Consider the following 13471-nt stretch of genomic DNA (forward strand, 5'->3'; position numbering starts at 1 on the left):
AATATTAACTTTGTTTGTTCCCCTAACGTGGAGAACGAAATCACCTTCACGAATGCCATAAGAATGGTTCCACTAAATGTGGACCAAATAGTTAATAAATAAAACAAGGGAAGATGATTTAACTTCTTTCATTTGGGTTTGGGGAGGGACACCATTCTTTACCCTCCTCTTCTTCTCCTCTCTTCCTCGCACCAAAAGTATGCCTTCATTTCAGCGTATAATCTGAAACCATTCGCTTATTTTCATTTGCAGGAGTATTTATATTTTCATCTTTGATCATCCGCTGTTTCCTTTCCTTTGTCCTTATTCGTTTATTAATTTCGAGAATAAACAGTTCATGGATCATTTTTACCTTCTGGCACATTTTCTCTAACGCAACGTGTCTGAACTCAGGTAAATGATGAATGGAGCTGTTCCAAAAAGCCAAAACGATTCGCCTGAAAAGCTATAGGGACAAGTACCTGACAGCAGAAGATGATGAAGAAAATGTAATCCAAGATCGTGATGGCTCAACCAAGAATTCAATATGGACAGTAGAATTCGTCCCAGGAAGAGATGTTATACGCTTCATAAGTTGCTACGGCAAATACCTGACGGCCTCGAACATGCCCCTCGTGCCCAGAATGCCCGGAAGGAAAGTTATTCAAACTCTTCCAAATTGCAGAGATCCAAGAATTGATTGGGAACCCATAAGGGATGGTTTCCAGGTCAAGCTTAAAACGCTTTGGGGCAATTATTTACGTCCAAATGGTGGTGTGCCACCTTGGAGAAATTGTATTACGCATGACATCCCACATTTCAGCACAACATATAATAAAATTTTGTGGGATGTTGAGGTTGTTGAGACTCGTCCAATTCCTGCTGCTCTTAAGAACCATAAGCGAACGCATTCTGATTTTACATTTGACAGATCAAGATCATGTTCTGCTGCTTCTTCTTCCTTCATGTCACATCAACCTAACGTGATGAATTAAATAGATAAGAATTATATACATGTATATACATTCTTTTTTTGTTTCGATCTTTTCATTTGGTCTTTAAGTTTTAGGGGATTTGCTTTGGTGGGACTTGACACAAGGAAGAAGGGGGGGGAAGGAATGTATGGATGGTGTGAGTTGGTTTTTGAGGTTAATCTTGTTTGGCAGGTTATAGATTTGTGGATTTGTAATAGTCAAGAAGAAATTCAACATTCAAGCATTAGAATACTTCCCAATTTAAACTGCAATTCAACAATCTTTTCTTGTTCTTTTTCTCCCCTTTCTTTCATTGTTTTTGGGGAGTTGTCATCATTGTTGGAAAGAGGAACTAGATTCTAGGAAAGGGGCCTTGAGGAATAATAAAGAGTTTGTTCTTTTAAGAACAGTTCTTTGAGTAGTGGCAATCCCGCATGCGAACAAGTTAGGATGAAAAATTTCCGGCCAGAAGCAAGATAGTAGAAGGAGATTATTAGTTAAAATTTTCTGAATTGCTTTCTATAGCAACACTTGGACTGGCTAATCACACTTCTTGATTTACTTGTTAATCACTGAAATTTTTGTTTATAATGATGGCATCACTACCTGTTTCTTGTGGAATCAAAGACATTAGAAATTCGCAAAGAGTAACAAAAACATTAGTTTATTCCTGTGAAATTCGCAATTTTTAGCTCCATATCAATGAGGGACCTTTTGTCCAACAAAGTCATTAAGTTTAAGTCCTGGGAATTGGAGGTGAGAATGTTTAAAAAAAAAAAAAAAAAAAAAAGGTCATCAAGTCATTAGCCATGCGATGAAAAATACCACAATCAACTACCTTTTTATTTTACACATATCACATCAGAAAAAATATAATACTATTAGATTAAATAGCTTTTACAAATAATCTCCTACCCAAATACCTCCACTATTAAATATTTGAATTTCAAAATTTCTCTGCTACATAGAAAAGTGTGCCGTGGAGTTGAACAAAAATTAACTGAGTTTGTTTGGAAAGACAAAATTTGCAAGATTTATTTCAGATTTTGTTTTGCTTGCATCATACACACAATTTCCAATCACCTTTTTATCTCACATACATCATATCACAAAAAGTACTACAGTAACTGGATCAAATAAATCATCCAAATAAATTCTTATCCAAACAAACTCAGTCTGTGTTTTAAAAGATTGACAATTGTGGAAAGTCTGAAAGACAGAAAATGGAGGGAGGGAGGGAGGGAGGGAGGGAGGGGGGGGGGGGGACACAATAAAAGAAATCACGCAAAACAGCAAGGCAAGCAGAGTTAATCGACTGAAATGTTGGTTCACCAGCAAAATGTGTCGAAATTCTCCATATAATCCCTCAAACAATTTTTATATCGTTTCAACAACGCAGGAGTGTCATACATAAAAGCATCCGATTTATGCAAAACAATTAATATTATTTGTACCATACAATATAGGTACTCAAATAAATAAATCTAGATACTAAAACAACAGTGAATTTTTTTTTTTTTAAAAAAAAAAAACCTATTTGAAGTCTTCATCTACTAACAAGTAGGCTCTGGTCCAGTGGTAAGTGCATCCTTTAACGGGCAAATCTACCAGCTCACTAGCTAGCACGAGGGTGTTTGGATCGTTAGTTATTTTACCTTATTTACACGTTATTTACCTACGCTGATTTGCTTGCATCATCAACATATTTTTCAAACATCTTTTTATCTCACATACATTATATCAAAAAAGTGCTACAATATTTTTTCACAAAATTGTCTCGAATAATTTACAATCCAAATAAGTTGAGTCATTTGAATCTGGTCAAACCGGATTGTTGACAAATCAATGGGTACTTTTCTTGTTCAATTCAATCACATTAGTAATGCAGCTTCGATAATTGGCCGGTTCATCAGATTAATCGATTCAACCACCGATCTGGGTTGGATTTAACAATTTTGGTTTGCTATTTATTCTCCTTGAATTTGGAGGACATTCTAAAAATAAAAAGCCAAGCCAAGGCATATATTTGGCCCTTGTTCCAGATTCCAATTTCCATTGTTCATATCCAATTCCTCGTGCCTTCTTGATGCGAATAAGAGCGCTCCCCGTGCCGGAGAGGGCCAGTACGGTTGGGTCTATTGTACAAATTGGTATAGTTGGTGTACTTTTTTTAGAAGATGTTGTACGTTTATAATTGTAGTTGTATAAAATTATTAAATTGACGTACAAGAACAAAAATTATGTGTACAACAAAGAAGTGTAAGTATATATCAAATCATAAAAATTATACAACAATCACACAATATTACGAAAATGCCAACCGTACAGTCCCCTCATTAGTCATTACAGCTTTCTGCATGTGTACGTGTAAAGTCCTAGCACTGTCCTGACCCAAAAAATAAAAGCAGTACCAACACTTCACTTATTTATCAAGACTAAATGCGCACCCACACATGTCCCCCCTTTTGTAGTAGCATCTCATCTTCTTACAATCAATGAATAGATATTCAGATCCAAATAGTTCCCCTTTATTAAATTTAAATTTTCACGCATCAAATAGGGAAGGATATCAGTGTCACGAAGTATCAGCTTGGTCATTAACTATCGATAATGCAACAACTCGTAGGAAATATAGATTTAGTTTGAAAATGACTTCAGAGACAAAGCTAAACCATGCATCATCAATGTGGATTTGTTACAACATATGATAGCTTTATTTTCTTAGATTACTTCTTTTTTTATTAATCGTCACTTTTTATCTAAATTCTACTCTATCCTAATTTAACTAAGAGAGAGGCCCGACGGGACTTACAGAAGGCCGATGGAGATAGAGCCGATGGAGATAGAATCACCACCGGATCAGATAAATGCACTATACACTCATCTGAATTTTTTGAAAAATCATCTGAATTTTTTGAAAAACCATATAATGTGACAATTGGTGAGAGACAATAATATTCTTTATTTACTTAGATTACATATAACCAGGTTGTGTACGCACAACTGCCCTCTTTATGAGCATTATGGCATCTTTTACTACACTAGCTATCTAAGATAGAATTTATTATGTCTCGTTGAATGTGTTCTTGCATTCAGCTGTCCAATTCATTCATAACTCATTCATTTCCTTGCTATCTTGAATAGTAATGGAAGTCGGAAGAATCTTTGGTTCTTTAATGGAAGTCAGAAGATTTCCAAGACATAGTGATCAAGCCAAAAAATTCGAAAACCTGATAATGTCGATCCTTAAATGGTTAAATGGAGTTCAATGGTACCGTCCCTTAAGCTCCATGGATTCAAGAATTGTTGATGGATTTGTCCTAAAATTAACTTGCCTTGAAGGGCGACATGTGCGACGTGCATTAAAACTTGTACATTCTAGGATTGTACGTGTCTACAAAATAATAATGTTCAATCTTTTATTAACTCCATTGAGGCTTACCACTGTATTTATTTGTCGGAAATCCCACTAAATTGCTTAGAAAGTTGTTTGAATGTGAGGAATGTATAAACCTTGTGTCAATTTTGGATTCACAACAAAGAGAAAAGCAAGGAATTTGTGGAAAAATAACGTTTGCATGGATCTACACATACAAATACACAATGTTTATTCATAATAGTATGAAATAAAACTACATATGCTTGCTATCCCGTCTAGACTCTGTAACATCATACCAAATCAAACATAGAAATCCTTAACTTTGATGATAACTAAACAAACATAGAATTCATACGTCAAATCAGACACACTAATGAGAACAGAAACATCATAACGAGCCCACCAATATAATGTACGCAAATAGTAAGTGACTACGGCTTAACAAATGACAAATTTTCAAGCTCTAAGCTTTCACTCGACCCTCATTGGCTAGATTGAAGAGCTGTGCCTGATGGGCTGCTGCCTTGTTTGAGCTCAGTGCTCCAACAAACGTGTCCCTGACCTGTTGGGTTGTGTACGGGAAATTCCTGTGCACCATGGAGTTGAGAAAAGAAGCTGTGCCTTCCCTGTAGAGAGCTCCAAAGCCATCAGTACGGGTGTTTGAAAGAGCTTGCAGAACACTCATGTTTGAACCAAAGCCAGGAATGCTACTGGCGCCCAAGGTTTGACCAACTGTTCCCCACCAGCCAAGCAGACCCCAAATCAAAGTTGGGTGAGTCCTCCAGTAGCTGCAAAATTTAAAACAAGAAGATGCTTCAGTTTTTGTTTACATTTTGTATGCAGTATTTAGATATGGCAAGGAGGAGTAGCTGTCTATTTCAGATGGATTACTTAGTCCCACACAAAATATTTCTTAAAGGCTTTTACTTGACAAATAGTGTTTATGTGCATGTCTATTTCTTCATCTGTTAAGTAAAAGTTCTGCATCTGTCATTAATTGATAATATTCACTAATAATGCAAAGCATTTGGCTACTGAGATATTGAACTTACTTGCATGAGAAAGGTGGAGAGTTAGGATCAAATCCATATGGAGGTGCAGGAGGGACAGTGACGCCAGGAATGGTTGGGGTGCCAGGCTCGATGCCTGGAGTTGTCGGTGGGCTAACAATGGTAGGTGGGTTTACGATAGGAGGGTTTACAATAGGGGTTGGTGTTGAAGGCGTAGTGGGAGGAGGTTGGTAGGATCCTCCACCTCCTGAGGGAGTGGATGGGGTAGGAGTAGCAGGGCCTTCACTTGGTGGTGTACCACAGTTTGCTGGTGGCGTTCCATAGCTTCCACCTCCACCTCCACCTCCATGTGAGGGTGTTGATCCATGTCCACCTCCTGAACTGTGTGGTGGATTGTGACTTGGTGAACCTATAACCAGTTTAAAAAAGTCAGAAAATTCTCAGAAAAAAAAGGAAGAAATTTCCTAAGTTTGACAAATGTTTTCTATGCTTGAGGTTTCAGTCTGAGAAAGAACCTGTATGGGGAGTTCCTGCATTTGGATCAGGAGGATAGTAGTTCTTCTGATCTTCAACTGTGGCTGCAGAAATGGCAGAAACGAGCAAGTTTTGAGAAAGCAAAACTGCCACTGTTGCCCACAGTAGCAGAGAAGCCTGCAGTTTGCTTCTCTTCCTCTCCATTTCTTGTCTTGGTTTTCTTTTTCAAGAGAAAAATCAGCAACCGAAGATATAATCAGGACTAAGAGTAAGAGAGCTCAGTGATGAGAGTGAGTGGGAAGGAAGTGTTGCATGCAATGTATATAAAGGGCATTAATCAAGAGACTGGAGTAAATATAAGCAGGTGGTGGAGTGTGTGGTTAGTTGAAAGTATTGCAGGAGCATTTAAGGTGTCATTTAAGCCCCATATTACATGTATGCAGAGGTTTCAAATGGGGTGTCAAGAGGAACACCTCCCTAGTTTCATTTTTTTTCTTGTTTTTCTTTTGGGGCAACACCCCCTAGTTTGTCTTTGCATTCCGTGGTTGATATGGTTGTGAAACAAGAGATGAGACCAATTTTAACAGTTGTGTTCAGCCTAAGAAGCACGAAAACCTAGCCCATTCTAGAGCATTGCCTGCTTGAGAGGGCTTGAGGGTTAGGCTGCACACTTGTCACTTTCTGCCTCATATACAGAAGCACATAGATTATGATGTGACAGAGGTCATGGATGGAGAAAGGGTATTTCTTTATTGCCATTCCCTTATTGTATTTTTCCTTGTTTGTGGTAGTATTCCATATTATCAGATTAAACCTCTTGTTTATAACATCAAGCAATGATCATTTCATGTAACTTGGGAGAAACAAGAGGAAAGTTAGAATTTTCATTCCATGTTAGTATCAAATTGGCATTTGAAGAGGGAAAATGATGCCAAGTTGGTAAAATTAACTCTTAAATGGACTAAGTTTGGACTAATTAAGTATGGACCTTTTTCTCATGAGGAAAATTAATTATGGACGCTATAAAGGTTTAGCCAAAAAGAATCAAAACAAACGGATCCAAATGTGGCTTTGGCCATTCCTTGGGATTCTACTTGGATTGACTTCACTGGTCCAGTCAAAACATGCCCTTTTCCCGCAACCGACAGTGTGATATACATGGAGATCAAGAAAGAAAGTTCCCCAAGAAGAATAGGAAACTTGGGGTTTGCTGGGTAGATAAGTCTCCTGGGGCTGCTCCAAGAGTTGCCGGCTTTTGGAGTATGCTCTGGGGTTTAGGTTTGTTGAGTCAGTAAGAGTCAATTGACTTCTTGACAGAAAAAGACGAAGCTCATTTTCAATTCACTTGGGGGTTAGTTAATTCTTAGTAGCAGGGTGGTTGTGTGAGTTCTAGTCCCACATCGGGGAAGGGGTTGGGGTTTGCTGGGTAGATAAGTCTCCTGGGGCTGCTCCAAGAGTTGCCGGCTTTTGGAGTATGCTCTGGGGTTTAGGTTTGTTGAGTCAGTAAGAGTCAATTGACTTCTTGACAGAAAAAGAAGAATAGGAAACTGATATTCTAAACATGTCTTTCATGTATTTATTTGGCAATTGTTACTGTTATTTCTAAAATAGAGTGAGACATGCTCTTAATTCTGAGGTGCTAAGACTGAAAGGCGAACCAAGAATAAATACAAAAGAAACAAAATATGTCGCAAACGAACAAAACACATGGGGTTTGATCTAACATAATTGCTATGGCAGAGAAGTAGTTGGAAGAAGTTCAAAAATGAAGGAAGGTTACAATATATCGATGCAACAGTAGCAAATGGTCTATTCTCCTTGGTGTTCCCGGCTCAATTGCTGTCAAAACCTTCTTTTTTTTTTTTAATTATCATTTTTATTGCAATGAAGTACTAGAAGTAAAGATATTTGTTTATATTTTGTATGGTTATCTGAGAGACAGCTAGATTATGAACGATAAATGCAGTGGAAGCTGTCTGCTGTCTTCGTTCTGCATTTGATGATATATATATACGCGTACCTAATATAAGTATCAAATATGTTATCTTTTACCCTCACATAATTATAGTTTTTGGAGACCAAAATTACTATTCTTGGAAACTATCCCTACAATGTTCCTGCAATCAATGTGGAGAACGACATTAATCTAATATGGTGGCAATAGAAAATAATCCACAGTAGAAATGCCAACGTTTCTAATATTCTTGCAATCAATGTGGAGAAGGACATTAATCTAATATGGAGGCAATAGAAACTAATCCACAGTAGAAATGCCAACTTTTCTTCCTCTCTTTTTTTTTGTTGGGGGAGGAGGACACACACGTTTATATGTGCAAGTATTGCCAGTATGATGAAGGAATCCATAATCCTAAAATGGTGGTTGACAAATTTCTGATTGACATGAGCTGTCCGTTTATTTAATCTGTAACCTTACCGGTCCAGTTGGTCATATGGGCTCTTGGTTACAGATATTGATGTCTCTCATTCATTTAGGATGAATTTGGAATCTGGGATGCACCAGCCACCCAGAATTTGCAGAAAACGTCTGATAACAAGCACTAGAAGTAAATGGCTTTGATATCAAGCAGTTGAAACTCTCCTGTGTAGTTGTTTTTCGACAGTCTCTCTTAAATGGCTTGCATGATACTTTAACAAAAGTGTCTTTACAATATATATATATATATTACAAAAACTCTAGAAAATAGCAATTCAACGGGGTTCTTTGTACCCACTTGGCTTGAAGAAGGTATTGGGGACGTTATTAGGTGGTAAGTGGTAAATATCCATTGTCTTGGTCACAAATATTAGAAGGATGGCTCATTTGAAATAGCCTGGCATATTTGCTTCAAGCAATAAATTGATAAATTACAGGCATCGGTAGGAGTTGGAGATCTCTTCACGTCACATCACAATGTAATAATTGGCTTTGCACAATGACTTAGATAGAAGTAACACAAATTTTAAAGCCAAGAAAATTTCTTTGGAGTCTAATAGGAGTTCAAAGTTTTCTTGATGGTGAGAATGCAAAAGGCAGAGAGAAAGAAGCAAATGTTCTTGGAGGAAGGAGAAGAGCCATTAACAAATACAAGAAGATGTCTTAATATTCTGCTTCAATGTGTACGAATTTTACTTCACGAAAGTGTCTCTTTGGTAGTCAGTGACTCAATATGGACTATACTAGTATTTGCAGATTGCTTTCTCGAATTTTTCTTTTTAGGGTAAGGTCTGAAATTTAACGTCTCCAAGCCATTCCCAACCAATGTATAGTTAGATGATGGATAACGTTATAAGTAGTAATTCTAATCGACTCGTCCAACTATCTCATTCCAAAGAAATATTTAGTGTGTTTGGATAGCAGATTATTTGAATAACGTTAGAAGTAGTAATTTTAATTGATAAAGTATTTTTAATGTATTTGGTGAGTATCATTTCTTAAATCTAGAAGTAGAGTTAAAGGATATTGAAGTATTTTTAGCACAAGTTCAAAATTGATGCTTTTTAGAGCAACTTTCGTATTTCAAAAAATATTTTAAAAGATTCAAATAATTTTATTATACATTTGAATTAAATGAACAATAAATATGTTTTCACTATTTAAAATTGCAAATTATCAAATAGAAAAAGTATTTGTTCAAGCATACATCCACATAATATGATTAAACACTCAATAACTACTTGTACCTCTGCAAATAAGTTCGATGCAGAAGAGAATTGCTAAATGCTGACATATGTTGGATTGATATATATATATATATATATATATATATATATATATATATATAGATGTAATATGATCAACACACAATTGGAAACACATTCTCTTGCACTCGTGCAATTATCCCATTCCATGAAACACAATCCAGAAACAAGGACCCAACAAAAAAAAGAAATGCATTCCACATACGGGAGCAAAGTTACTTGCTAATCACAATCCAAAATCAAGTCCCTTGTATGCTATGCAAAGTTGGAACCTCAATAAGGAGCTACCGTAGCCAGCAGCCATTCTGCTTTCTTACCTGTCAAAATGCATCTGGATTTTGTCCTTCCACATTTACAGAAATAACTTTAAACACAAAAAATCCAAAAATACAAGAGAACCAGCGACCCATATAACACAATCATCTTATAAAATTTTAACAAGGAAAACACACACACGCACACACGTACCTTTCAAGACAATGTATGTGTAACTAAGTGGTTTTGGTTGCAGCAGAAGGTGGTCTGATGCTGCAGAATTTCACAATTGCACAAAGTTTTCTTGGTACCCACCCCCACCATACTTGAAAAATACATCTTTCTCATCGCTCCAGCCATTAGGATAAAAATCGCGCAGCCATGAACACAATTCATTGATGGATTCTTCTTTTTCCACCACATTGTCATCGTCGTAGTCCTCAATTTTCTTCTTCTTGTTGGGTGGTAAGGACCACTTTTCTTTCGGATGATCATTCCTTTTATCATCCGTTTGACAATAAGGAATTACCACAAAGCTTTCGGCCATAGTCTCCAAAGACCAACACTAAACCCTATTTTCAGTTATATTGCAAGATGGGCAAAAGAAGACAACCCAGTGAATCTGTTAAAAAGATCTATTCTACACCAGGAACGATTAGCTATTGAGATTTGGAATATGGCCTGAGTTTTTTTTTCTCCATTGTTCCTGCAGTAACCATATGTACTTGACTATAAGCAGTTTAAAGAAATCTATAGCACTTAAAATTGTTTAAAAATGAACCACGTTACCATGTATAAAGATATGCTTATAGTAAATAGTACTCCTGTTTCAAAAACAATAATTATTGCTACAAAGTGATGCAGAGGTCAGTGGAGGTCCAGATTCCTTGATCAAGGAATTACAAAAATGGTGGAGAAATAACTTGAACAACTATTGAGTGATTATGATGATGTGTTTCAAGAACCTAATGGACTACCACCAGAAAGATTGCATGATCACAAAATTATCCTGAAAAGGGGACAGAACCTATTAATGTGAGACCTTACAAGTATCCTGTTTTTCAGAATGGTGAAATTGAAAATTTGGTAGCTGAAATGCTAGCTTGTGGTATTATTAGAACCGGAAGCTACTCAAGTAGAAAAGGGCATTCTGGATCATTTCTTTGTAATATCTACAGTTCGTCATTTCCCTGCATCTTCTCTCATTCAATAAAATAGATATTCATCTCCTTGATCCACGAATTATTTCTCCACCATTTTTGTAATTCCATGATCAAGGAAACTGGACCTCCACTGACCTCTGCATCATAAATAGTAATGCATTAGTGAAGTTTGTCTCAAAAAAAAAAAACATTGTGAAGTTTGTCATTACAAATCTGTGAGAATTCCTTTTCCGCCAATTCTCTGTTGGGAAAAAAAAGGTGATATTCATGGTAGAATGAAACCCTATTTGGGTTAATCTGAGGCTAGCGTACTTCTAAGTTCTAAGGAAAAATTTTTAGTCCCAATGTACGGATTAGGGGTGCAAACGAATCGAGCGGCTCGATTCAAGCTCGACTCGAGCTCGATCAATATCGAGCTCGAGTCGAGCTTGAGCTCGAGCTCAAAACGTTAAGCTCGTTAACTCGCGAGCTCGAGTATATATATATTTATTTTTTTTATTTTTATTTTTAATAGTAAAATTATATAGAGCTCGAGTATATATATATATTTATTTTTTTATTTTTATTTTTAATAGTAAAATTATATAAATATCCTTAATATTTTATTATTTATTAAGAAAAAATATTATTTTATTTTATTTTTTAAAAAATAAAATAATTATTTTTTATTTTTTTCAAGCTCGAGCTTGAAAATTACCAGCTCATCGAGCTCGAGCTCGAGTTCGAGTTCGATGAAATTAAGTCAAGACTCGACTCGATCAGGTCAAAACTCGATTCGGCTCGGCTCGTTTGCAGCCCTAGTACGGATAAACAGATACGATGAGATAGATTTGAAAAAAAAAAAAATAGTAGTGGTTAATACTTTTTTGCAACTTTGAACGTCACAATTTAGTTTTTCTTTTTTGAGAAAAAACCGAATTTAACATTTTTCAGACTGACGAAATTGAAGGCTTCAAAATATAAATAAAAGAGAAATATGGGCTCTGTTCAATAGAGTGATGTATTTGAACAACTAAGTGAAACAATAGAGTCTAGCCTTGGCAAGCTGAACTTGCATACATTGTCTAACGTTGGTACAGTATTTGCTAACTTCTCATTTAGGAAGACCTCAAATGATGGAATTATCCTACGTCCTTTCCAAGGTGTAACCACGAAAGTAGAAAGGTTTTTGCACAAGTCGAGAATTCCTGGTGGCCGTCCACTTTTGTTTTTGGAAAACAAAACCTCCAAGTTGAACCGACCTCAGAAGAACAATACTAGCTACTAGTAGTAAGAGAACCAGTTAGACCATTAGATAGTCAACCAGCAGTGTGGCCGGTGGAAATGGTAACTAAGCAAATCTGCTGCTCAGAGTTGTGGTACTAACATAACATTCCACGAAATCAAGATGTTACTTGGTGGAATATATTATTTGACAGCATGAAAGGACCAGTTGTTCTCATTGTTGTAGTATCTTGTTTTGGTAATAATTAATCACCACTTGCGGGTAGTGTCGGCATAATTAATTCATTAAAGTTGTATCACAGCCTAATGTTTGCAGGTCCTGGCAAAGTTTTTACCACTCTGGCATATCTTTTGCTCACTTGCACGTCAAAGGTTGGATTTTGGTAATTAAGGAGTTGAGCCTCCAACTGGTTGGTGAACCTTCATCATCAAGGTCGGGCTAGCTATATCACTAACTATTAATTTTCTTTTTTATTCATGTAACTTGAGCAATTTATCAATTTCTTCTCCTTAGTCCAATGACTTTTATTTTTTAGATGTCGAAAATATTGTAGTCATAGGCAAATTGAGTACGAAATTATTAGTTCTTCTTTTTATGGTATTCTGAAAGTCTTCTTTCTTGTATGCATGCAATTGAGACATCAAAAAGGAAAAAACTCCAGAACACGTACATTGTTACAATTGCTGAAAGCTATACTACAGCATAACTCTCATATGCTGCATGCTCCATTATTGTCTTCTGTAATCCCTGTTGATTAAGAAGATTCCCTTGTTTTCTTTTTATAAATTGACTTTCACTTGAAGCTAATAAAAGCCCATTAAGTTATTAGACCAAGCAGATATGTAGGGATACTACGGTGATAAAAGCATTTTAAAAACTATTTGACTAGCATACCGTCAGATCAATTTTTTGAACCTTGAAATTGAATCCATGAGCTGAGGCCGTATTGCTCTGATGATCCACAGCTTCTAAGCTGGTACAACATCAAGTTCTTGGACAAAGGGTGCACATGCATTTGCATATGATCAGTCGGTTGGAGAAGCCGACTTTCAGTATTTGTTTTTATGGTTTTGAGTCTGATTATAGTTTCATGCATTGCAATTCATTTTTTGATTGCAGAAATGATCATAGATTTTGTCAATTTGTTGCAGTATAGATCAAATCAAGATTGCCTGAATCTAAATACAGCTATGACTAAGCTCGGCACTTTAACTTACTTTAAAGCAAAAATTGTGCTTGAGAGAGCACGTATTAGCTCTGCTAAATTCACCTCTTATTTTCCTTCCAAATAGATACTTAGTTCTTCATAATAA

General features: G+C 36.3%; 2 protein-coding genes across 2 annotated transcripts; one reads left to right on the plus strand and one right to left on the minus strand.

Moving 5' to 3' along the window:
* The first annotated feature begins 404 nt into the window (after positions 1–404).
* On the plus strand, positions 405–974 carry LOC113771858. Its single transcript, XM_027316411.1, has one exon. The coding sequence runs from the start codon at positions 405–407 to the stop codon at positions 972–974; it is 570 nt and encodes a 189-aa protein (XP_027172212.1).
* Positions 975–4538: 3564 nt separating this feature from the next.
* On the minus strand, positions 4539–6121 carry LOC113769827 (protodermal factor 1). The gene is made up of 3 exons (XM_027314128.1): positions 5858–6121; positions 5385–5751; positions 4539–5120 (listed from the first exon to the last, which is right to left on the minus strand). The coding sequence occupies exons 1-3, from the start codon at positions 6018–6020 to the stop codon at positions 4796–4798; spliced, it is 855 nt and encodes a 284-aa protein (XP_027169929.1). The 5' UTR covers positions 6021–6121; the 3' UTR covers positions 4539–4795.
* Between the last annotated feature and the right edge of the window lie 7350 nt (positions 6122–13471).

Source organism: Coffea eugenioides, chromosome 5, assembly GCF_003713205.1.
Source record: "Coffea eugenioides isolate CCC68of chromosome 5, Ceug_1.0, whole genome shotgun sequence".
Taxonomy (NCBI): domain Eukaryota; kingdom Viridiplantae; phylum Streptophyta; class Magnoliopsida; order Gentianales; family Rubiaceae; genus Coffea; species Coffea eugenioides.